At 39.6% G+C, this 26150-nt stretch overlaps 4 protein-coding genes and 1 long non-coding RNA gene across 9 annotated transcripts in view; 1 reads left to right on the top strand and 4 right to left on the bottom strand.

Annotated features, from left to right (window-relative positions):
• The window catches only part of LOC135163564 (uncharacterized protein), a 26654-nt gene extending 2551 nt beyond the window's left edge, over nt 1–24103 (top strand). Inside the window, exons 1-11 of one of the 5 annotated variants that reach the window (XM_064123097.1) lie at nt 940–1160; nt 3789–4018; nt 4439–4575; nt 19339–19600; nt 19869–20020; nt 20109–20339; nt 20635–21011; nt 21123–21386; nt 21475–22050; nt 22211–22313; nt 23305–24103. In XM_064123097.1, coding sequence (XP_063979167.1) covers nt 1078–1160; nt 3789–4018; nt 4439–4575; nt 19339–19600; nt 19869–20020; nt 20109–20339; nt 20635–21011; nt 21123–21386; nt 21475–22050; nt 22211–22313; nt 23305–23415 — 2526 coding nt within the window. In that variant the 5' untranslated portion in view covers nt 940–1077 and the 3' untranslated portion in view covers nt 23416–24103. Of the gene's footprint in view, nt 1–939; nt 1161–3788; nt 4019–4438; nt 4576–7071; nt 7198–10039; nt 12360–19338; nt 19601–19868; nt 20021–20108; nt 20340–20634; nt 21012–21122; nt 21387–21474; nt 22051–22210; nt 22314–23304 lie in introns of those variants that run through there. The other 4 variants (XM_064123096.1, XM_064123100.1, XM_064123101.1 and 1 more) reach the window with 4 other exon arrangements.
• On the bottom strand, nt 11765–15649 carry LOC135163604 (uncharacterized). The gene is made up of 2 exons (XR_010299151.1): nt 13392–15649; nt 11765–12414 (listed from the first exon to the last, which is right to left on the bottom strand). It is a non-coding gene; the product is annotated as an uncharacterized LOC135163604 (long non-coding RNA).
• Nucleotides 22354–22584, bottom strand: Sloth2 (sloth 2). The gene has a single exon (XM_064123175.1). It carries the CDS (start codon nt 22582–22584, stop codon nt 22417–22419), a length of 168 nt encoding a protein of 55 aa, XP_063979245.1. The 3' UTR covers nt 22354–22416.
• Nucleotides 22699–22992, bottom strand: LOC135163601 (small integral membrane protein 4). The gene has a single exon (XM_064123174.1). The coding sequence runs from the start codon at nt 22915–22917 to the stop codon at nt 22699–22701; it is 219 nt and encodes a 72-aa protein (XP_063979244.1). The 5' UTR covers nt 22918–22992.
• Nucleotides 24062–26150, bottom strand: LOC135163590 (pre-mRNA-splicing factor SPF27). Its single transcript, XM_064123153.1, has 4 exons — nt 26125–26150; nt 25121–25276; nt 24758–25023; nt 24062–24558 (listed from the first exon to the last, which is right to left on the bottom strand). Exons 2-4 carry the CDS (start codon nt 25193–25195, stop codon nt 24159–24161), a joined length of 741 nt encoding a protein of 246 aa, XP_063979223.1. The 5' UTR covers nt 25196–25276; nt 26125–26150; the 3' UTR covers nt 24062–24158.

The raw sequence follows: 26150 nt of genomic DNA, 5'->3' as shown, positions 1-26150 counted from the left end.
TTTTTTTCATTTTTTTTTTTCATTCACAAAAGCACGTTTCCCATGCCGCAGTGAAAGTTTCGTCTCTGGGCTGTTCCTCTCTCGTTTTGCCTCTTTTATCGGGAAGCCCTCGTTGGTGGTTGGCACGCACAATACATCCGGGGGACCCGATGAGTGGCGCATTGTTAACGGTGTAAAACTGCCGGCGTCGACAACCCCCATCTCCCACTCCACCTCATCCGATCAGTTCTCCAGCCCTTGCATTTTTTTCTCACTCTTTTTGATGACTCTTTTTTGTCTATCAGTTCCGCTGTTGAACTGGAAAATGTTTGAGGATGCACCTTTAAAAATTCCCCTTAGGTTTTGAAGCCTCGTTCTATTTTCAATCGTTGGAATTCATGTGGATAAAATGCCGATAATCTGTAACGACAGGAAGGAGTTAAAAAAATATTCATAAGGATTAACCCGGGGTCAGGAATTTCCACATGATTCGGGGAATAAGGTCCCTTAAAGAAGAGTGTTACCTATTAATTTTTAATTTTATTTAGACGTTTTTCAGTACCTGAAAACCGGCTACAAAAGGTGTGAAATTCAGCCACTTGTTTTTGCTGTTTGTTGACAATTTAATGAACTCGCGAGTCAATTCGCTCTCCTCGGTTTACAATTTTTCTATTAGTATATTAATTCGTAATTAATAGAAATGTCGGAATGATTGATACAAATAACCCACAGAATGTTGATAATCCAGTTTCGTAACGGTCAAAAGATAAATGATTGAGCACACCCGGAATGACACGAGCGAATGAGAAATAAAAAGTGAGTATTACATTAGCCACTTTGGTGGGACAAGTTGCTGTCTGGGCAATAGGTTCGGCTTTCCCACGGAGTTGCAATGGCAGTTGGCAATTTCCTCCTGTTTTTCACTCAAAAGTACGATAAAACCCAGTGACACGGGGTACGTTGAACTGTGCGGATACGAAATAACGGATGGAGATGCAGTTGCATTTAAACGTCATTGGGCTGATTGAATAATCGATTGAACCTAGGCTTTTAGGGGAATTGATAAATTTATGGTTGTGAGTGATAATTGAAACTCTGATGGAATCTGTGATCAAGTCATGGGAGACAAGGATCATTGACCGGTTTAATCAGCGCAGACATTCACGGGGGCGAAAAAAATGGTGAAAAATGACATATTTTCTCACATCTAAAAAATCAATAGTGAAAATCAAATGGAGATTTAGTGGGTCCTATGGCTTTGGCGTTTTCGTCTCCTCAGATATCGGCGAATTGATACTTTATCTTCCATTCTCAGCACCGTAGACAGAACCAAGGGAAGATTATAATAGAAAATGATGAAGGAGTGAAGTTCCTGCGAATGTCATCAGTTTACCGATATTTTTTTCCACATAAATTCCATGGTAATTAGGGGAGTGACGTTTAATTCTCAACCGTCAGGCTACCGGCGACACCATTGTCACACAGCAGATGAAGATACGACAGGTCTTGCTGTCCGCCCCTCTATCCCCTGTCATTCCCTCCAGCATGAGCCTTCATCTGCTCCTCGACAGAGCGCTTTCATCAGAGACACCCGGGTATTAAGAGAAGCTCCTTTGATGTTACCTCACTTTTTTTTGTCATGATCAGACATCAAACTGTCGTCAAATCACCCCCATAGAAAATCTCAAAACTCTGTTGTTAAGATAAATTGCTTTATGTCATTGGAATTTAAATTCCAATTTCCACTCAAGGAGAGATTAGTTTTCTCGTTTTGTAATGGTGAAAGTAAATTCAAAAGTGGTCATGATAATTCATTTGACAAAATACCGTGTGATTAAAAGTTCCGTCATTTTTATTAATTCATTTTTACCTTTTATGCCCGAGGTGAGAAATACATATTTACAGTGAAATTCAGCAATGACTCGTTTCTACCGTTATGCGCAATGACTGTGGGCGTTTGACGGGTGTGAAGAGTTTACACACGAATTACGTCGTCGGAGCATTGATTGCATCGCGTTAATCACGTCGACGCTTGGATTTTAACGATCGTCCTCTCTCCACTTCTCCACTTCACTCTCTCTATTTTTTTTGTCGCTCGTGTTTGTGTCTCATTTCAGTCTGATTGCAGACAATTTCAACTTGAATGATCCTCTTGAATCGATCCGAGTGAAGGCAATGTCGCATGTCATCTGACAATTATTAGAATTTAATGTGGGAAATTTAAGAGGAATTTCCGTTTTACTGGTGTCAACTATGAACCAAAAATAGTTCCGATTTAGTCTAGTAACGATTGGAATAAATATGGGGATCCCTTCTAAGAATTTGTTTTGACCTTCTCCATGATAAGGAAATGGCAGGAAGAATGCGCTCGGCGAAGCTCCCAGTGGAATTCAATCCTCTTTCCTGATTTGCCTTCTCCACGTGAAATCCCATTCTCCATTTCCCGTTCAAACAGACTTTTTTTTTATGTACCTTTGCTGTTCATTCCTCTAGAACGTAGTTGTTCAGTAGAAGAATGCCATTTCTACTCTTCAATACAAACGACTCTTTGTACTCCACGTGGACTCACCCCATCCCTCCCCATTCGATACTTTTTTGATATCTGGATTTCGATAAAACATCGACTGTTGGCTATCAGAAGCCAGGGGTTGAATGACATCAACTGTTGGGAATAGTATTTAATCGGCAATTGAACAGTTTCAGGCAGAGGGAACAATGGGCATTATCTCCTCAGTTAACTCGTTTTTTAGTCAGGCCGAAATTCATGGCACTCCAGGTCTCGTATCTTTGTGGTCTTTCATGGAAAAGTGGAGTCGCAATTTGGCAGTTAAGGCTCTTACGCTTCGCTGCTTGTTCTCGACTGTTTACCCTTCCTACCATCCACTACACTCCTCATTCTAACAAGGTCCAACGAATATGCCATGCAGTTGCACTCGTGCGCAACGTAATTCTGGAGCACATACCCTCACCCACCCCCGAGTGTGTTCAACCTGGGTATTTTTTAGTATTAGAGTCAAGTTTGTATGGCTCGTTACACGAGTCTGATAATTTTCTGAATATTATCCACCCTGAAAATTTTCATCCAACTTACATCACAGAAATTATTTTTATGCAAAAACTTATTCAACGTTTCTGCATTCAATTAAATTAAAAATAATCCGTAGATTTATTTTTATTGACTAATGGGTTTGGATTGTTCCTGGAGAAGCGTTTGAAGTTAATTGGTGGAATTGTTTTATCAATTTTTTCACGGTAACCACACGCGACGCTGATCGTTGAATTTTTAATTTAAACTCGACGTGAGACCCGTCACATTCAGCATTTCCAGATACCAGGTAGGATTGACGTCTAGCCCTTTCGGTTTATCAAGTCATGCATTAAAAATTTCTCACTCCTAGTGGTGCCTTTAGCAACATCCATTTCCACTCGGGGATTAAAAACATTGAGCCCAGAATATGTCAAATTAAATCAGTTTCATTGAGTTATTATCAGTTATCTCCAATTCTCGTATTCTACCTGACACTCCACTCTGACTAATTTGTAATTTCATTCGATATTCATTTTCAGTTTTTGATTAAATAGTTCTGAACAATTCGTCAATTATTATTTTGGGAAATTCAGAATGAGGAACTGAAGGTTTAACAGTTTTGCTTTGAATAGTTCTGACCATTTTCATGATTTCAGACCAATGTTTCTAAACATTACAAAAGTCTCCGTCCACTCAGCAATTTGGCACAAACTTCTTTAATTAAATTCTCATGGTAATTTTCCTCATCTAAACTACAGTATTTTGATCTCTTGTGTTGTAGTCAGGACCTGTTGACTGTCTGCCGCGAGCTGAACCTCGAGAATTCCGTTGAGGAGTTGATGAGAGAACTTGGTGCAGATGAAAATGGCCGTATATCCTACCAAGAGTTTCTCAGACGTCGTCTGGCATTGAGACCGGAAATCGAGGCACTGAGATCAGGAAAGAGCAGGACAAGTCCTCATCACACCCACACACCTGAATATCTACCAACCAGCAGCGACAACAGTCTTGGTAAAGCACGAAACATTTCCTACACTTATTTATTTATTTCTTTTTCCCGTCTTTTCTTTTTTTTCTCTCTCTCTCTCTCTGGACGTTTTGCTTTTTTTCATTACCTCGGTGTTTCTTATTGCATCAACGGATCCCAGGAAAATTGACTTCCTACGCCCTTCGGTCTCTGGCTTTTTTTTCTCCGTCTAGAGAGAAATGTAATTCCCCCATGGGTTCAGGAGAAAGGGGACATTGATGAGAAATTTTAGGTTCCGATGGTTCAACAGTTTTTATTCGAATAAAACCAGGACATTTACCCCTTTTTGGATTGAGCTACTGTTCAGAGATTTGAATCTCATGAGAGACAAAAAATTCATTCAAAAACCACATCCTGTAATTTTTTACCAAATAAACATTTTCGCACGTGTCATTAACCTTCAGGAACGGTTTCTGGACGTCATGAGAGTTGGGAGTTCGATAGTGGAGCACGTGATTTGTCACCCGAGCCTCACACCCTCCAAAAACTCGTGGAGGCAGCAGCTGGAGGAACTGGAAACATGCTCGACCTCGCCAACAAGGTAAATAATCTTTAAATGGAATTTTTGCATAACCAAAACAAATATTCCCTGTAGCCACCGAAAACGTGAACAATCACGGCTCCGGGGGGTCCCTCGGGGGTACAAAATTGTACTCCACAACGAAGTTATTCTTATTCAACTATACCCATCACCAACAATGCTTTTCCACCTTAACGTCAACTGGAGATGGTTATTTTTTAATATTTACACCCAAAAGCCATACAAATAATTTCCATGACTCGTTTAAATGACACCCACGTACTTTCGCATTACGGTTTCCCTGAGAATTGGTGCCTTTATTGTCCAACTTTCGCTCCTTATTCTCAGCAACTCCCAGGAATCGTTAGAATTGCCGTTTTCATGGGCCAACAGCATTCGACTTGCCTTACCCCCAAGAGAATAAAAATAATATACCGTGGTTTACTATCGCCTCTCTCATCTTGAAACATGGGTGAAGGTCGGTCGAGTTTGTAGAATGCAATGCATAAATTCAGAAACGAGTAATGACACTCTGGTATTCGAATTATTCACTTCCTGTCCCTCGAGTCACAACAAAAACTGTTCAATCATCCTCATAAATGCGAGGATTGATGATGGAGACCAATTTTGATGGACATCAGCTGTAGTACATCTGGCAAATGGCTCTCAGAACTTTTTAAGAAGTCTTGAAATACTTTTCCAAGTAGAATCCATGGGATTTCATCCACAATGTGAAATCACAGGTATTCCCATAGAAATACCAATTTCCATGCGAATGTGCAGTTTAAATTACAACTTCTTGGTGCAGTTCCCTGTCTTGGTATGCCACTTGCTGCTGTCAGAGGGCATTAACCCAAACTTCTTCAACTATTCAGAAATATAATTTAATATAATTCCAGAACAATATAATTTCAGGAACTAACAATTGATAAATTTCAGTTACTAAATTCCAAATTTTTATTCAATATCCTCTCGTGTCACGTCATCCATACAATCACAAAATAAGAGAAATGGAAGAACGGGGTAAGAAGTTTCTCCCTGAGAAACCAGACGAACCTCCAAGAGCACTCATACCTCTGCTATGAATAGGACAAGGATATCAGTTTCCCCAAACCTTGGAATCCACCTCACGACATCTCTCTACCCACCGGAGGCGTTAAACTTGCACAAGTTTATGCCGCAAAATCGATTCCCTCCTGAGGGGTTTTGATGGGTCGTGGTTTCAACTTGAGTGAAGGAAAAATGTTGGAGAAAAATTTAAGGAAAAAGAATGGACTCTCGAGGGCAGAAGTTACGAAGATCCAGACTTTTTGAAAGTTGAGTTTTTCGTGAATTTAATCCGTGGGAATAATCAAGAGGATAAGTTTGTCTTTCAGACAGTTACGAATCCTCGTAACGAGTCGTAGCGGGTTAAGTGTCTTTTTCTTTTATTTGAACTACATTTCGAGGTATTTTTTGGTGATTGTTGAGAGGTTTGGAATTATTTACGGGCGATGTTTGGCCTCCGGACGGCAAAATGCCAAGGAAAATGCTCTCTCCAAAAAACTCCTCCTTGGACTGATGTGTTATTTTTCTCTTCGCTTTTTCGAGTGAAAAATTCACCCCATTGAAAAACAAAGTCATCCAAAAAAAACTCAACGACGTTTTTCCGCCCCCGAGGTGTCCTATTTCAATGGTATTTACTACCCCATCACTCTATTCTGGCTTCTAGTCGTTGTGTCGCTGGAATTTTTCCTCATACCCCCAAAAAAGCCACCTTTTCTCGTCTGGCTCCGTCTCGACGGATTCCAACGACGCCTTCCACCGTTGTACATCGGCTTTTCATCCCACCCTCGTACACCCCATGATATTCAACCCTCTCTCTTTTTCCCCACTTAAACCAAGTTTACCACCAACTTTGCTCGCACTTCCTTACGTTGGAGTGCTAAAATGAACCTCAGAATTCACTCTCAATTGAGTTACCTCGAGAGTTGGCCCGGTTTATCTAAATTCAAGGAGAAGATATTTTGTCTGGTAGCTTTGACACGATTGACAGTCGTAATTTATTTTCATCCCTGCATGATAGCACAATAACTCTCATAAATCAGATAACGAATCTAATCATTGGTTTCCATATAAAATTCAACAATTTTCTAATGGCCAACAAAATTGAATCTCTTCAAATCCTCCCCCGGCTGGATCAACTCATTTAATTTACCCACCCTCCGTTGGAGCTCATCGACACCAATAATCAAAATTGGTAGCCAGACACCTGATAATGGATAATGGATGTGGGACAATAAATAAATCGCGCTAGACCGAAAACGAATCGAAAAGTGTTGAAGGCGAATGTATCGGCCCCTATCAAACGTTTCTATCGCGGTTGCGCTTCCCATACATGTTGGATGCATTGATGACTGGCGCCGGCTCTTTCCACGCCGCCCCCGTTTTTCGCCCCATGGCGAGAAGATGTACGCTTGGCAATACTCAGCGAATCAGTCTGTCACTGGACGCCGCAGTGCGCGCGCTTTAAATCGCATTACCTCGAGAATTCAAACAGTATTTGCAAAAAAATGAATTCACCAAATATTATTTAATCCCAATAAATAATTTATCCAATAAATTAATTGGCACGAGGTGTTCCCCACGAAGAGTTTATCAAGTGTAGATAGAAAAATTAAATATTTGGAAATTTTTCGTTTAAAAAATCGTGAATTTGTGAGGTTTTCTTTTTTTTCGAAAGGAGTGCAATTTTTCAATGGCGGAAGATAACATAAAAAAAAATAAAATGAATCTCTGAATCTAGATATCAAGTGAAAGTGGAGAAATCAAATTGCGTGGCAAATTTAATTTTATAAGAACTTTTGAAATATGTGTTTTATTGAGAGAAAAAAAATCATTTGTAAAGCTGGGATTGTTACAAAAATTTTTCAACATCAGTATTCACTGAAAAACATAATATTTCATTTTATTCCAACACAAAAACAATCGCGAATATCCAGACTTTTGTTTCACTCTAAAACCCGCTCAACTTTTTATAGAAATTTTAATTTTTTTCATAGTCTGATGACCCTGATACCTCAACGTGGAATAATTCGTTGGGTCTATCTACTGTCCCTGGCTCACGTCCAGAGGATATACCCATAAAACAATGCGATTCATTTAATTTCCATTAAAACCCTCCCCGTGCGTCTGCCATCCGTCGTACACTGCCCCCTTTCCCTCCCACCACCCCTGGCTCCGCTCGGTCTGCTGCCCTTTCCCTCGTCGGCATGTTTCTTTCTCAGTTTGCCTAGAAAACAGACCCTATCTAGCGACTCATAGTGAAAAAATATCGTGATAAAATAACAGATAGGCTGTATGACCTCGTTATCATATTGACTAGTTGATAAATCGAATGGAGCCGAAAAGAATAAATATTTGCCGAGATTCATGAATAATTTATATACCATGCCAAATCTATTCTCAGTGGGGATAAAACCTGGTCAGGATCTTCGAGGACACTTGGATTCATATACTGCAGTGCAGTTTCTTATCTGACCGATATATTTCTCATTGATGTGCAAATCGTGGCTTTCCGGGGAGACAATCGACCGTTTGTTTATGGTCAAAGTACCCTACTGACACAATTTACCAACTGGATAAACTGCAAAGAAAATTAACGATTACATTGAATTTTTTAATTTTAGGCATTTCTTTTTCCAAAACAAAGAGGAAAATTTTCACCTTCTTAGATGATGTTGAGGTCTTCCTTCCAAGTCTCGAGGGAAATACTCCTGATGCCCCTCGAGAATCGATAGCTATCTTATCCTCTACCAAGTTCTTTTCGTCTAATTTATTTTTTAATAACTTTCAACTTGGCACTTCCATCAGCTGGCACTGCCACTTTGCCATCCCATACTAAGCAGAAACGTAGGCGGAGTAACGTTCAAGTGTATGGAAATCTCATCAACAGCTCGATTACATGAAAACAATTTTTGTTCCTCGATATTGCAGAAAATAATCCAGTAATTTATGTAGCCCATTAATTACGACATCCCCAGGGCTGTTGGATATTTTCTGATATTTATCTGTCTCCAGATATTCAATAATCGCCTTCGATTGCCCCACGCGTATCCTGCTACTATTGAATTTCCTCGCGAATAAAAGTGATATTTACAACCAGGAGTAAAAAAAAAGAGGGAGTAAAAATTGAAATGCAAGAGCCAGCCGGCGTTTACACGAATTAAAAGCCACGCGGTTTAGGGTTACGCTCGACGCGTGCACGGGAATCAGTAAGCACTAATTACCCGACCAACTGCCCACGTAATATCATCCCAACCCCTTCCATTAAGGTCAACCTATAATCATGCATTTATACATTTGTGTTTAACAACACAACCCCAGGCCCCTTCGCGACCCTTTTATTACCAAACGAGTGTGAATCATCCGATTGTGGACGAGTGTTGGGAGATAGAATTTTATTTTATGAAAATTGCGGAAACTCGGATAAACTTATTAACAATTTCACAGAGGCAAATTCTCCATGAGTATTACGAATTTCACAGTTCACGTGGTAATTTCTCCGAGACGAAGAAGCCACTTTCAATTTGTTAACAGTTAACGACTTTTTTTCTGATGAAAAGTCAATCAATTAGATTCAACTCTAGAAATAATTAATGATAAATTCAAGTGCCTCGGTGAATGAAGTTTTAAAAAATTGTTAGAGTCGATTTCCAAATCTGTTTAACAACACATGGAATGACTCAGTCCCTTCAGACCCTCCAAAGCCTTCACCCAAGGCACATTCAAGGTGTCGCTATCGTTCACAATGTGCAAACGATGTCCAAGGGTAGATAAACCCGTTGGTCTAGCACGTTTCAGAAGCGGGATTAGTTAATCTACGATCATACCCAAAGTCTTATCTCCACCACAGCACACACATCCCTACCTCAACGATCTCTCCGGGTCCCTAGATCGTCCAGCCTTGACTACTGGCGGCGTTCCACGTGTAGGTACAGCTTGATTAGGCCTGAGATAGAATTAGTTCTGCCGAAAAATTACATCCCCCCCCCCCATGACGTAATAGATTCCCTAGGGAAAGGGAGAGATTATTCACAATATTTTGCTGGAAACTCCCATTGCATTAATTGTAATCACAGAATTTCTTGGCAGGACTCATTATTGCTAGTAAAGTGCATATAAAATGAATCACTGGATCTATTATGCTATATGCTAAACACCATTGACTCACTCCCCAGTCCCTTTGCTTTGTGCTTCCCTCAAGGCCTCTGAAGAGGAGGCACCACCCATAATATTCGGTAATATTTATAGCTGCACAGTGCCTTCTCGCCCACGGGTTATGAACTTCCCTGTCTCGTGGGATGTTATGGTATGCGAGATTGTATCATCCTTGTTAAATTGATCATGGACTGTTCTTAATTATAGACTTCTTAATCGGATTGAGAGCATGACGTGTTTTCAATTAAACCATAAGTGAAACATTCTGAGAATTAATTTTTTATTTGCATTGCATACGAAATCAGTCGAATTCGTATGCAACTTCTTATTCGAGCCATGATTTTTTCCAATTCGTAATAAATTCACTCATAATAATATCGTTTCAAAGAAATTAATTAAAGTATTGAATAACGTACAGGGAATGATGCCTAGATAGGTTGAATATCTTCAACCCTCTCATTTCGGTCTAAAAATACAAAAACAATTTTTCATTTTTATTCAATGATTGCTTTCCACTTTTTCACCGTAACTCGACTCCGCCCCGTGAGTAATTAACCCGTTTAATTAACGCCCTGGGAGAACGTGCCAAGGCGTCGAGGACGAGTTTCCTTTAACGTTTAATCAAATACTTGGCTAAGTGCACTAGACTTTTCCGAAAAAGTACGACTACGCGAGAAATCAGGATGATTGGGCATTAGAACTCGTTTCATCCCTCCTCCTGCTTGCCCTTCCAATTTATCTAGTCTGTTTATATTCGATAATGTTTATCACCACGACAGATTGAAAGAGATCATTAATCTGGCGAAAAGTGGAATGCAATGGAATTATGGAGTTACGTAACCTATCGTGGTTGTCATTTAGTATCAGATAATCAGTAACTGAGTAATTGAAATGAATCAGTATTTTTGAAATGGGTATCTTGATATAAAGACTAGGACGAAGGTTTCTAATAGTCATTACTGGGTAATTGAAATTACTCTGCAGAAAATAGTCCAGCATCAATAATTTAATCGTATAATGGCATAAAAATTCTTAGTAATTTATATGAATGGACAATTTTTTTAATTGAGAAAATAAATTATTGCATGTATGACTTGATAAAAATGTTTTCGATACAAGTCTTCAACCTTTTTTTTATTCAGATAATGTAGCAATCATAATATTTCCAATTACGTGGAGATGCCTGTAGAAACAGTGATTTGATTTAAAATTAATTAATGGGTAATTAATAATGGGGGGCAGTATCACCACATGAATGCTCAATTATTCCGGCTTTAAGGGAGGAAATTATGATTTTTTCATTATGAGCAACACAAATTGTTTTTCATTCACATGAGTGGACATTTTTTTTAATTCAAAGAATGCGCCCATAAATTAATAAAATTGCACACACGACTCCGTAAAAACGTTTTCGAAATGCTGTTATAATAATTACCAAGTTCTCCAGATTTTTTTCATGCAAAAAAAAGTGAAAATAAATAGACTCGAGTGGAGAGTTAACGAGCGAGTAGGAGGGGTTCATTAAAAACGCTGAAAATTGCAGGAATTCACACATTTTAAAATGAGTTTCACCTCGGGGATTTAAATTTAACACCGTATCTCACAATTTATGATATTTAAACTTCACCTCTCATTTCCAACTTGTATTTCAGAATTTTTTTCAATACTAATGTCTTTATTCATTTTACATTTCGCGATGAGAAAAATTGTGACACTTTATTGTGTCTGTAAAACGACTGTAGTTTCCTATTCACGTTATTCCTCAGTATCTGTTTACTCTCGGCAATATTCACACTCTCAGGGGGATGAGGGTTGGGTGTAACAAACCCGAGACGCCGTCAGGATAATCTGGGTCGTCTGTCCTCCAGACGCCCCGGAAACAACGACAGATTTACACTTGGGACGATCCAATAATCTACGTATCAACCCATCTAAAAGCAAATTTACCACTCAAGGTGACATTCTCCAGACAAATTGCACTTGCCGAGAAAAAAAAACATAAACCTCAATATTCGCATTAAAATTCGCCATATATATATTTATCGATCTTCAATACAGGAAAAATTTAATTCTAATAGTCCACAACTGAGCAGTTTCTTCCTCGCACATAAATAGAAAAATAAAAAAAATAACGAAACGAGCGAAACACCCACGAAACTCCTTATTGCGACCCCACGGTGAATTGTTTCTGATGAGCAGTGAAGTTAATATCCAGTGACAAAGAAATTTATCAAAAACAATGAAGCGTCAGTGAATAATTAATCAAAGTGGCGGGCTTCACCTTCTCTCCCAGCAATGGCTCCGTGGCATCTTCTGACTGCTACGGAGAGCGGTTTCATCGTCACCAATCAATGACAAACAATATCCCACGTATTCACACATCACTGAGCAATAATCACCGAGAAATACCGGCCAAAGACGGTATCGATGCACCACTGAGACGAGACGATTTGGTCTATGTGCACTGTGCAACGACCGAGGATGAGGTTGAGGAAGATGAGGAAGAGAATCATGCTGTTTCAATTACTCGATCTTGGCTGTGTTGTCCGAGTGAAAGGGAGAATGAGCGAGTCGTTCCTATACACGTACCGGCTAATGGACAGAATGTGAGTTTAGAGACGTTTATTCTCCTTTATTTGGCTTGGGAAGATGGAAAAACTACTTTTCTGGCTCCCCGACCCGAAAGTGCGGTCTTCCCGGCGCGATTTCGCTCCGGGAACAAGGCCTTTTGTGGCCCGCGTTACCCATATGTTTTTTCTGGCTCCCCGACCCGAAAGTGCGGTCTTCCCGAGGACTGTTGCGAGGACTGTACACAAATGTGACAGGTTCTCTGTTAGAATATAGCCTCAGTTTTCTGAGAATTAATTTTATGATTTAGTTTTACTAACATGCATCACGAACCTGAAAATATTTGATATTAATTCAGTAATTATTTGATGGATTAACGTCATTGTTTCGTTCGACTCTACTTGAATTCCAATGAATTTAAGTTCTAAACGAGAACATTTGGTTAAGTACATGATGCACCTCATGAAGTACATGATATTCCCATTGTTTGAAGAATGTAAAATGAAATTGAAATTATGTACGCGCATTAATTTAACCAATATCTGCAAGAGAATTTTCAGTCCCTGAACGACGTATAAGATTGTAACAAAGACATATCATAAAGAAAAATGAGAAAAAAAAATATTAGTAAAATTGCCTGACAATTTTACTAATATTTTTTTAGTATTTCTCGATGTGATTGTGATAAGGAGAATAATTAGCAAAATAAATGAAAAAATCATATATATTTATAAATAGTCATTTTCTGGATTTCACTTTTTCTGCAGCAATTATAGGAAATTTTTTGAATGCAATTCTCACTTTTCGCCCGCCCCGACCAGCAAAACCTCGGCTTCGCCTCGGTTTTGCAAAAGTCGGGCGGGCTCCCATTGATTGTGTTACCACTTATTAAATATTAAGATATTTATGGTCTACCGCACTTTCGGGTGGGGAGCAAGAAAAATAGTATACGACACACGGCCAGGAAGTCGGATTCACTGGCGTACGTGCTATGCGGGCCTCGGCTTCGCCTCGGCCCTCTATCACGCACGCCAGGAAATCCAACTTTCTGGCCTTGTGTCGTAATATACTATTCATGGGGCGGGATCGTTTTATTTATTGTTTGAAAAGGTGGAGTGCTGAACATCGACTTGTAGATGAAAGATTTTGTAGATGTTTCAAGAAAATATGATTACGAGGAGCCTCTCATATCTATTTCAGTTTAAAATGAAAATCCCACGTGTCTTTATCAACTCGACACATGACTTCCATTGAAATAATTAGTAATGAGCAACAATGGGGCAATTTAGCTTGCGCAATATCACGCAAAGGGGAAAACATGTTAATAGATGAAAGTAAAGGGAAATTCTCTCATGCTCTCGAGATTATCGCTTATCTTCATCAAATTTGCGGATAATCTTTACGAATAGAGATATCTGAATACAATTACACATTTGCATCACAAGCATGCAAACATGAAACTGATTGCACCATGAAATCTCCAAAGACTCGCCTCATTTTCTCAATTTGCCTGAGGATTATCCTCTATCTACCCTAAAGTATAATTTCTGCAAATAAAGGCCAGGAAAGCCCTCCCCCACGAGCACCACAAAACTATAACAATCCCCAGCCCCTCTACCTCATAAAGGAAAAATATAGGAATCACTCCACTATCTTTATTCCTACATCTCCCTACGAAAGATCTCACGTTCACTGGGTCTCAGGGCATAAAAGTACATCTCGCATTCAAGGAGGAAGGGCCTCACACATAACATGCTCCACTTTGTACACCGAGTACTCACCATTAAAGACGACGATCTGGGTTAATGGCTTTTTGCACTGAAGCATCGTCTTCCTTCTTCAGTGTTTCCCCCTCGAACAATCCTTGATTTTTTTTTTTCACTGGCAATGCGCCAGGTTCACAGGCATTTCATGAATTTATGAAATAAAAAGTTGAAAATTGGTGCGAGAGAATTGAAGAAGAGAATTCTGTGTGATGCCTTTCACCAGCCAGCAATGGGAGGAAAAAAAATCACTGGAGAAATGAATGGATGAACAGAACAAGACAGGGGATAATGGCTGGAGGAGGTGGAGGTCTGAGGTGCACTGACCGCCAGCTATTTTGATTGCTGGGCTTCAGCACAAACCCCTACCCAGCACCAGTGAGCACACGGAAGCCAAATGGAATCATCATCTTTATGATTTTCTTAGGCTCCAGCAAAGCCATCCATCTTGCCAGATTTTTCTTTATACTACTGTATGATTTATAATTCTTCCGGAATGCTGCCTTGAGCAGTTTTTACTCCTCACGCAGTCGATAAATAAGCCTCGGGGATGTGGGCACTGGGTATGAGGATAATTTCATTTGTGTCAGCGAGGATATTCATCTGAATCGAATGAATATTTATGGTCTAGACATCCAACGATCTAACGATTTTATTCGGTTGATCGATTGGATCGACAGTGTTACATGGAGGTTTCCCTCTGCTGATGATGTTGTGAGCCAGACAAGATCATTGTTGAGAGAGAAATGTTGGGAATGTTGTGGTAATTAATTTCATTGTTTCCGAGTACAGAGCTGTTAATTGTAAGTTTTTTTGTCGTTTCGTTACCCAACATTTGCCTATATCATTGACCTGTCCGTGAACTATCAACTACCAAAATGTGTTTCTCCAAAAAATTCAATTCAATTCCCACATAATTTCTATGGTTTCCTAACCACCTATGAAGATGTTGAAACATTCAAGTAAATATCGCGAACAAGGTCGTACAACAGTCGTAACAATATCATGTGACATTTACCTCCTGCAATGACCTTGTCTCGATAGAACGACGCATCAGGACGACGAAGAGTAATTGGATATCCAGGGATATGGCCTCAGCAAGCGGCAATTTACCGGCACCAGGTATATGTGGGTCTTCTGTTTGCCCATTGGCTACACCGATGGGACATATCCACCTTGTCCTTCACATGTCTCACCACCATTATCCAGTTTTCAATCTATCAAGGACTCTTTGCACTTGGAATGTCAGGGATTCATCGTGGAGAATTGTACAATTGCTTCGGATTTCTATTTTTACAAAAAAAATATGCAGTCTACTTCTGTCACGAGAACTCTTCCAACATTCACGAAAGTTGACGTGTAATTCTTTTAGTAACTCGAGTGTGAAGATCGCTGCACACTCATCCGGTATCACTTTACTTCCAAGAATATTCCGATCACTCGATCAAGTCTCAAGGGTGGTCAATTAATTTTAGAAATTATTCTGATTAGAGCTATTGGTTTATTGATTCGCATTTACGTTCAGCCTTGGATGTCATCGTTTTTTCTGGGGGGGGGGGGGGGTGATTTATAATATTTTACATGTTGGAACCAAGTCCGGGCAGGTACCAACGTTACACCTGGGCTTGGCCATCACGCAGGGTCTGTTGTCCGGACAGGGTGGAGCATCCTGACAGTTTTTTCCTGGTAGATGAATGTAGTCATCTTTCTGGGCGTTGGAGACCATGCAGTAGGCCATCAAAATGATAGTCAGGGTTATCACGATTTGCTTCATATTTTTCTACACAAAAAATATGATTATGACTTGAGGATTGCAGTCTCTTCAACTGGTTTTGAACTAAATTGCTTCGAAATTATGACATTGTCTTAACTACGTTTGTTTGAATAGCAAATCAATATTTTTTACGTCTTCTTAATGCATCTAACGTAACTAATAAGAGGGCAACTTATAATTGTCAACATGGAAACAAAAGAAATTATGAAACCGACCTGACTGGTTATTTTGCGTCGATTGAGGCGGAATAAAAGAGTGTCGATGCTGATAAGGGAAAAAACTACAGCCACACTGCGCAAATTATAGTGAATGGAGTTTTTTTATGATTATTTTTCCTATCCAAATTTCAGCCAATAGCCAGCCAATTGCACCATTTGTTGATATTTTGTATAGCCTACCCCGAATTTCAGCGATTATTTTTCCCATCCAAATCTTGGCCAATAGGATTGCACCATTCGACGTTATTTTGTATAGTCAACACGGTATTTCAGCGGATATTCTTGGAAATTTCACTGGAAATTTTGCATGTTGATATATATAAAAAAAAACAAATGTTGAAGTAACCCTCAATTGTATCTGACAGATTAAATGGCAATTCGTTGAAAATTATGTCTCATGGTGCAATTCTATCGGCCAAGATTTGGATGCAAAAAATAATCCCCCGAATACCACTCGAACTTCGAAATTATCTGATATTTCCCTCAAGGTTCCCTGCAAACAAATAAGCTCGTCAAGTTTTCCAGAAAAATCACTCGCGCTTCGCGCTCGTGATTTTTAAACTGGAAAACTTGACACGTTCATTTGTTTGCAACGAACCTATCGGGAAATATCCGATAATTTCGGAGCTCTTGTGGTATTACATGCGATTATTTTTCCCATCCAAATCTTGGCCAATAGGATTGCACCATTCGACGTTATTTTGTATAGTCAACACGGTATTTCAGCGGATATTCTTGAAAATTACACTGGAAATTTTGCATGTTGATATATATAAAAAAAAACAAATGTTGAAGTAACCCTCAATTGTATCTGACAGATTAAATGGCAATTCGTTGAAAATTATGTCTCATGGTGCAATTCTATCGGCCAAGATTTGGATGCAAAAAATAATCCCCCGAATACCACTCGAACTTCGAAATTATCTGATATTTCCCTCAAGGTTCCCTGCAAACAAATAAGCTCGTCAAGTTTTCCAGAAAAATCACTCGCGCTTCGCGCTCGTGATTTTTAAACTGGAAAACTTGACACGTTCATTTGTTTGCAACGAACCTATCGGGAAATATCCGATAATTTCGGAGCTCTTGTGGTATTACATGCGATTATTTTTCCCATCCAAATCTTGGCCAATAGGATTGCACCATTCGACGTTATTTTGTATAGTCAACACGGTATTTCAGCGGATATTCTTGAAAATTACACTGGAAATTTTGCATGTTGATATATATAAAAAAAAACAAATGTTGAAGTAACCCTCAATTGTATCTGACAGATTAAATGGCAATTCGTTGAAAATTATGTCTCATGGTGCAATTCTATCGGCCAAGATTTGGATGCAAAAAATAATCCCCCGAATACCACTCGAACTTCGAAATTATCTGATATTTCCCTCAAGGTTCCCTGCAAACAAATAAGCTCGTCAAGTTTTCCAGAAAAATCACTCGCGCTTCGCGCTCGTGATTTTTAAACTGGAAAACTTGACACGTTCATTTGTTTGCAACGAACCTATCGGGAAATATCCGATAATTTCGGAGCTCTTGTGGTATTACATGCGATTATTTTTCCCATCCAAATCTTGGCCAATAGGATTGCACCATTCGACGTTATTTTGTATAGTCAACACGGTATTTCAGCGGATATTCTTGGAAATTTCACTGGAAATTTTGCATGTTGATATATATAAAAAAAAACAAATGTTGAAGTAACCCTCAATTGTATCTGACAGATTAATGGCAATTCGTTGAAAATTATGTCTCATGGTGCAATTCTATCGGCCAAGATTTGGATGCAAAAAATAATCCCCCGAATACCACTCGAACTTCGAAATTATCTGATATTTCCCTCAAGGTTCCCTACAAACAAATAAGCTCGTCAAGTTTTCCAGAAAAATCACTCGCGCTTCGCGCTCGTGATTTTTAAACTGGAAAACTTGACACGTTCATTTGTTTGCAACGAACCTATCGGGAAATATCCGATAATTTCGGAGCTCTTGTGGTATTATATGCGATAATTTTTTGATAATTCTGCGGGTAGGCTATATATAAAGAAACAAACGACAACTTAACCAAATAAACCTCTTTTCATGTCATGGCACAATTCTCTTTGCCGAAATTTGGATAGGAAAAATAATCTCCTGAATACCACTCGAGCTTCAAAATTATAGAGTATTTCCCTCTAGGTTCCCTACATACAAACGATACTCGATAATACTAATAATACTGATAATACTCGATAATTTTGAAGCTCTTGTGGTATTATATGTGATTATTTCATATATTCCAGGATTTCAACACAATCAATACTTGTTTACCCTTCACCTCTTCTTGACTCAAATTATTGATGCGTCGTTTCTTATCGTACAACAATGATCGTTCTCCTGAAAAATGTTATCCCCACACCGATCACAAATTACTCACTTTTTATAGTTCACCAAGTAGGTCAGTCCTCGTGGAGTGATCGATAATATCTGAATCCCCGAGTGGTTCATCTTCGTGTTTTTATTCCATTCCCTCCTCCTTCCAAAACCATTTTCGCATGACGCGGAACGACCGACACGCTTCGCTGAAGGCCGCATTAATTTACGACGTGTTCCTCTTATCATTTTATTTTTTTCACAATATGTTTTAATGATCGGTGTCTGGCATTCTCAGGAATTGCCCTTGTTTGTTGGCGATGATCGATGTCGCTAGGTGATACTCCGATTTCAGCGGATCCTTGGCCTTGTGTATCGTCGAGTATTTTTTTTTAACCTCAAGTTATGAGGAAAAATGAGGAAATTGAGAGATCAATTTTCGGTTATTTGAGTAACGTCTCACTCAGGAAACTCATTATATAATTTAGTGGAATTGCTCATTTGAATTTTCGTAGGTAATTTGATGACATGATGAGGATCCACCCACAGGAAAAATATACGGTACTATTACGGTTTCTTCACGATTATGTGTCATAACAACTTGTGAATTAATTCGAGGCTGAATGAAGAAAAAAAAACCGAGTTAATATGTTTGGAATAATTTTTCAACTGAATACATTTCTATCAAATATTTTATTAGAATTTCCAGGCATTTTCTCATTAAAAATTTATATTCTCTTTTTAATTTTTTAGTTGATACTAATGTCATTAAAAAGACACAATTTCTAACTCCGGTTAGACAGAGTTTTGGAACATTTTTCATCGTCGAATTGTCTGACTAAATCCTGTTACATTGATTATGGCCCTTTGTTCCTGGAGTACTACATCACAACGAAAAATCCTTTTTTTAGCTTCATGCGGCCGCGTTATCGTCCCTGAGATCAGAGGTAGCCGAGCTGAATGCCCGTCTTCTGTCGGCAACGAGAGCAAAAGAGGCTGCGGAGGCGTCACTGATAAGAGCCGAGGCACAGGCAGCAAGGGCCGAACAGAGGGCTGAACAGCAGTCAGCCAGGCAAGAAGAACGACTCACTGAACTTCACTCTGTCATTGCTGAGCTCGGGCGACAGCTAGAAAGACACAGGGCAACTGTGATTGCCGAGGAGGATGAGTCAGGCACGGCTTTTTCATACTTTTCATTCTTTTTTAATCTCTCACTTGCTCCATTATTCTCTGTGCTCTTAATCCTCTGGAGCTTGCGTCGGGAGATATTCAAAATGAAAGGGAATTAAGGGCATTGATTTTGACTCATTGAATTTTTTATCAGTCGTCCTAATGGTAAAGCATATCGTCATATTTTTCACTTTTATTTTATCGTTCTATGTTCGTAATACAAAAACAGACCCACAATCATTATAATAAAAAACCATAATTACATCTCCAGAAGTCGAAACTAGTAGAGATGCTGAAGGATCGATAACAAATCCAGTGGAGGAGTCGGAAACTGGTGACATTCAGGGAGATGGTGATCGTACACTGGGCGACTCGAGCGAGGACAGAAGTTGTGGAGATGAGATCTCAACTCGCCAAACAGAGGTAAAAGAGACCTTTGAAAAACCCGACTGAAAACTTCTATTTACTCACGAGTAGAAAAAAAAAGCCAGTGTTTTTCTTTGACAAACAGAATGATCGAGAGCAGCTGGACAGCCCCGCAGCTCTACCCACCCCAGAGCCAACCCAACAAGCAGCCTCGTGTCAGAGTGTTGCTGTTGCGACTCTCCAGGAGGAGGTTAATGCACTGAGAGCTGAAATTGCTACGCTGCAAGCCCAACTTGCGCAGTTCAGGGGCCATCCCGGACCGAATAACCACTCGGGACACCATGGAAGTAGTGACTCACCGAGGAGGGATCACAGGGTACTCTCACCGCATTCATTAAGCTGTTTTAATTAAGTAGGAGGAGTTGTTTGCGTCGGGCTTTCTCTCGTGGAGGGGATTCTCGCACAGACGAACTTTTAAACCTTTTTAAAATATTTGTTATGTCATTTTCCTGATACTGAAAGCAATTTCATTACTAACAAGTAGATAATGATAACAAGTCGAGACATTTGACAACTTATGGAAATTAAACTGTTACTCAACAATTTGGAATTGCGTTGAATTTTCCATCAAATGCAGAATTCAATCAGTTTTTCCTCCATCCCGATTACAGAGAGGAAATATCAGCTCTCCCGAGCCTCTCACAGCCCCCTGCTCGCCCCTCCTGCCGCCGCTGCAAACCCCCCCAGCGAAAAATCCCTCCCGAGAAGAGGTGCCAGTCCTGAAAATGGCCGAAAGAGTGAAATTACGACGAACCGATGAGAGGCACATCACTGGGCCTGATATCACAAACTTGGGAGTTTGCTCGACGATGGTGGCTGAACACCTAGTCTCTGATCTCCTGGACCATTCTAATCTCCACGAGCTCAATGGCTCTGAGAAGCAGTTCGAAGTGGAAACAGAGAGGTTGAATAGCAGACTTGAGCATGCCAGGGCCAACAATGCTGTTCTTGCCCTGACTCTGCATGAGAGCAAAGCCCAGTGTGACAGGTAATTTAATCAACTAAAGTAAAGAGAATTATCTTCTAATCTTCCATAATTTTATTACTTTTAATCTTTCTAATTGCAATGCCATTGTGCCTCGTATTATCGTCAATTCAGACTGAGCCTTCTCGTTGGTAAATACGAGTCCAACGCAACAGCCCTGAGGCTCGCTCTCTCTTTCTCTGATCGTGCCATCGAAGCCTACGACGTCCTAGTTGCATTATTAGAAACAGAGATTGCATTATCATCGGATAGAAACAGTGTTACTATTGATAATCGAAGAACCGCTGAAAATGTCGCTCATCACGTGTTGAAGCGATTGGAGAATGATTGCACAACGCTCGGGGCACCGTGGGAGGACAGCATTATTTTATCTGATGAGTACGGGCATTTTTAATCAATGATTCAAATTGTAAATCTACCGAATTAATTATCTACAGTCTCAATTAATTAACCATTTAATTTCAAGCTGTGAAATATCGTGGTCAGTAGACGACGAGCAACGCCTTCGTCGTCATATTAGCAAACTGAAGGGAGATCGTGCAATGGTGAGATCAACAGCAGTGGAATTGGAAACAGTTCACGTCGAGCCAATCAACTCCAAAAATACAATTTCCCTCGCAGAGGCGAGAAAATTAGATCTCGAGACTGCTGTTCTCATGCAGGAGCTCATGGCAATGAGGGAGGACAAGGCTGAGCTCAGAGCCAGAGTTTTTCTCCTCGAGAAAGAACGGGCAACCGTTGAGTTGAAGCTCAATGCACGTGATGCACAAATTGCTGCCCAACACGCAGCTATTCAGCATCTCCAGGGCCAGCTGACTGATACCGAGGCCATGCTGGCTATGGCTGGAAACAAGGAGAGGGTTGTGAGTGATTGCGAGAGCGAGGGCATGGAGTCAGAGCTCATTGAGGCTCTGGGAAGAGAGGCCAGGCTCAAGGACAGACTGCAGGAGCTTGTCGCCACTTTGGAGAAGGTCACTAGGAACTCGGAGCTGAGACATCAGCAGAGTGCTGAACTTGTTAATGACTTGAAGATGGCAAATGGGTAATTATGATTGAGAGAATTTGTTTTAATGCATTCCCAGCAGAAGAGGAGCTCCCTATTATTATAATTTCTGTCACTGACTATTTCTCAGTGAGACCGATCAATCCCATTATTATTAATCAATAAATTGAATAATGAAATTATGGTTTTTTGTTAATAGAGCGCTCGTTCAAACACTAGATAAATCCAAAAAGAAATACCAGTCGAGATTGAAGAAGCTCGAGCAGCAGATGATAGCAATGGTGGAGAGAAACGCATCTCAGGTACGTGGTGATTAGTAAAAAAAATACTTCAATAAGAATCTAAAGATATTAAATGAAACAACATTTATTAACACTTTACAAAATTGACTACGTCGTGAGGATGTCAACTATTTTGTGCTTCTTTCCTCTTCTTCACCTCCTCGTCGACAAGTTTCTCGAGATCGTCGAGGGGTCTGTAGTATAGGTGCACTGTCTGAGCCCCAGCGAATGCTGTCAGCATTGCTGCCGTAAAGAACCTCAAGTAAGGACCCCAAGGCACCCCTGAAGGCATTTCCTTCGTTGAAAAATCTTTCGAGAAATTAGGTACCCTTTATCACCCTGTTGACGATCCTCAGAATGGCACCAGAATTCTTAGTCTTTGAAATTTCAATTTGTTGAGGGCGTATCACACCGATTCATGCAATTTCTGCTCGACGATTTCTTCCACTTTCTTCTTCTTATAAGTGTTGTAAAAGTTAACCTCTCCAACTCGCCAGTTGATCATTGAGAATTCCAAGGCAGCCCCGATGATGAAAAAGACAGGGAGGAACCGATAGACACCAAAGAAACGTTTCCCAGGAAATTTCTTCACTAATCGTCGCAACGTTTTACTGTACAGTATCATTTGTCTCTGGTTTTTTGGAGTTTTTAACGTGATAATAGACTAGAGCTTTCACACTGCTCACATTGGTGCAGCCATGTTGGATTTGGACCCCAGTAGTACTCGTGGCGCCCCATTTCCGCTGGGGTGAAATCACGTCGGTAACGTGGAGTGCCTACCCTCACTTAAACCCCCAGAACTGAGCCTCTACTTTAGTGTATCCTCTTTGGTCATGCTACCTCAAGCATTTCCCACATCAATTTCGCACAATATTTATAACAACTGCTATTAAATTATTTGAATAAATGTATTTCATTTATCAAATTGAATATATGTTCATCGAATTATGGCAGATACAATGGAGAGTGTTTAATATTTTTTACTCAATATTCATTGACTCCAATGTTGCAGGTGAAGCTCTTGAAACAGAGAATAGCAATGCTGGAGGAGGAGGCAGCTGGGTACAAGGGAAGTCTTCCTCTGCAGTCCCAGAGCTCAGGTGCCTCAGAGACGTCCTTATGACACTCGTCGGATCGTGACGACTCGCTCGGTTAAGATCTCATAACTCGTTAACTTTCCAAATAGTCATGTAAACCTCGCCTAATCAGGATTCAATGTATTTTTCTACTCAATCAACGACAGAGAGAAATGCTTATGAACAAAGAATTCAATCCCAGAACCAGCTTTTGCGCCTAATCGACTGATGTGAAGAATGTCCCGCTTTTATTGTACCTCGATGGTATTTAATACAAAATGGTGCGAGTTTTAGGAAGAATTATAAATAATTGCATTGATTTTTATTCTTCGGATGAATTTAATGAGAAGATCCATTTGAGAACTCATCTCATATTTTTGTTTTTTCAAGTTTTTACCTAAACTTTACTTTATCTTTAATTATCCTTAATTATTATTCTTTATTGAAGCACGTGACTGCCGATTTGCACCAAGATTTTTGTCACTGATGTGACAACAAAAAATTAATTGATAATTCAAAAAAAAAAATATTCATAAAAAGTAAATGATGCAGAGGACTTATGAAATCTAATTTCCAAAGCAATTCTTCTTATTAAAATCAACCAAAGAATTTTTTCCAGCTTCTTGTCAGCTGTATAGCAGTGTTATGTAAATATGTATATTATAATCAAGACGAAGGAGCGAGTGATACATGTAGAGTTATTAAATAAATCGTGCTTTATTAATTTTTATCGTCCGAATGTCGTACGTATTTGATTACCCATATCTCATTAATTTTAATGTGTAAAAGATCAGGAGACTTCCCCTTGTTCTTCTGAGGTCTCAGCAACTGTAGGTTCTGTCGCACTCTCCTCGGGAACATCTGGTTGTAGTGTCTCTGTGGGTACATCACTCACTTCAAAGCCCTCTCCTTGATGCATCCTGAGCCTCTGGAGCTCCTCTTCCAGGTGTGCACATGCCTGCTCGATCTCGTAGTTTTTGGAGACTAGACTTACCCACTGGGCTTCCAGGGCACGAAGTTTTTCCCCTCCCTGAGTCTGCATAGATTTTCGCTGCCAGTTCACCTCTTGAATGCTCTTCCTCAAGAACTGAAGCTCTTTCTGAGCATGACTCACCATCTTCACGATAACTTCTAGGTGGGATTTCCAGGCTTCACAACCGTATTCCATCATCAGTTCCAGGTTACAAATTCTAGGGAATAAACATATTATAAATAAAACAAAAACTAACTGGATAGTTTGATTCTATGTTCAGTTGGGTTTTTTGTTACTATTCTTTCTAAATTGATAAAAGAGAAAGCAAGATATGATGCAGTTGGCAAGGCCTTGAATGAAAAGAATGACTATTTTTCAGCATTTTTTTATCATTCAACTGTAAAGATTTGTTTTACCTAGTAGCCTGATGTTCCAATTGTGCACTGCTGTTATCAACACTCTCATTCCAAGCTGCAAGATCGTTCATCTTCCCTGGGGGTGGTGGAGGGAGTTCATATCGTTTCATACTTAGCACCTCCATGGGTATTCTATTTTGCATCCTCTCAAACTCGTGTTTCATGATATCAGTCTCGAATGCTGAGATGTTCAGGGGTGGAAGGTGCTCCAGGTAATTTTTCGTGGGTCTATACCTTCGAGTCTCCTCCTCCACCATAGCCAGAGCCTTTGCACGAATACAGGACAAATCATTATCCCAACAATACCAGAAACAAACAATCCAAACATCTTAACCTCAAAATTGATATTTCCGATGCACTTACAGCCTCTCGGACTCCAGGCTCGTCGTATCCTTGATCTATGTAGGGGAGAGCATCGACAACTACTTCACCAGCCATTCTTGTTCACTTAGTAACTGTTAAAAATAATTTGTACGATTTTTAATTTCCAGAGGGGAGTAAACAAATGATTCAATGGTCTAGGGATGTCGAAAAAATATCGATACATCGTTATATCGATATAATTTTTTCAATGTCTCGATATTTTTGAGCAATATTTATTTTTTCGATATATCGAGGTATCGATATAATATTACAACTATCGAAAAGGTATAAAAATGGATATTTTTATGATCACGAAATTCTAAATCCTTTTTTATACTAAGATTTTTTAACTTTTTTTTTATTTATGGTCGACTCGATTTCCTGCTTTTGTCATGTCCTGAGCTTGATAGCCAGTAGATGTCACTATATATGATTAATCTTAGTCCGCGAAATTTAAATTAATCTTAATTTTTTAATTTTAATCAGTGTCAAAATACGCAGAAAATAAGTAGATACAATGGACAATGGGCAACGAACAATGAAAACAACACCACCAGTGTGGGAAAAATCGTTACGCATAACTATAAATCTTGACCTCTTGAGTTGAAACTGTCTCATTTATTTACCCGTAAAATTCGTTGGATAAACAGTTTCTCCAAACCCGAAACTTGAGAAGGAAATCATAAATCTTCAAATCAATTCAGTCTAAGTCATAAATACCAGTTCTGTTTTTGCTCAAGTTTTGTTTCAACACATGTGAGGCCTTCTTTGTCTATTGTGTCGAAAGCTGAGGGCCTAAGTCCCTTGACAGAGAAAACGCGATGTCACGTGTTTTCCTTTTCACCGCTTTCCTTATTCTACCCCTCTTTCCTTTTCTTCTTCCGATATATCGACATATCGATATTTTTAAATAAAAATATCAATGTCGATATCGATATATTAAAAAATTATCGATACAATATATATCGATACTTTATTCCATTTCCGACATCCCTACAATGGTCGTTCCCGGCTTCTTGTTAGCGCCACC

Source organism: Diachasmimorpha longicaudata, chromosome 6, assembly GCF_034640455.1.
Source record: "Diachasmimorpha longicaudata isolate KC_UGA_2023 chromosome 6, iyDiaLong2, whole genome shotgun sequence".
Lineage (NCBI taxonomy): Eukaryota > Metazoa > Arthropoda > Insecta > Hymenoptera > Braconidae > Diachasmimorpha > Diachasmimorpha longicaudata.
Note: the sequence above shows the minus strand (reverse complement) of the source record. Positions and strands in the feature narration are given on the sequence as shown.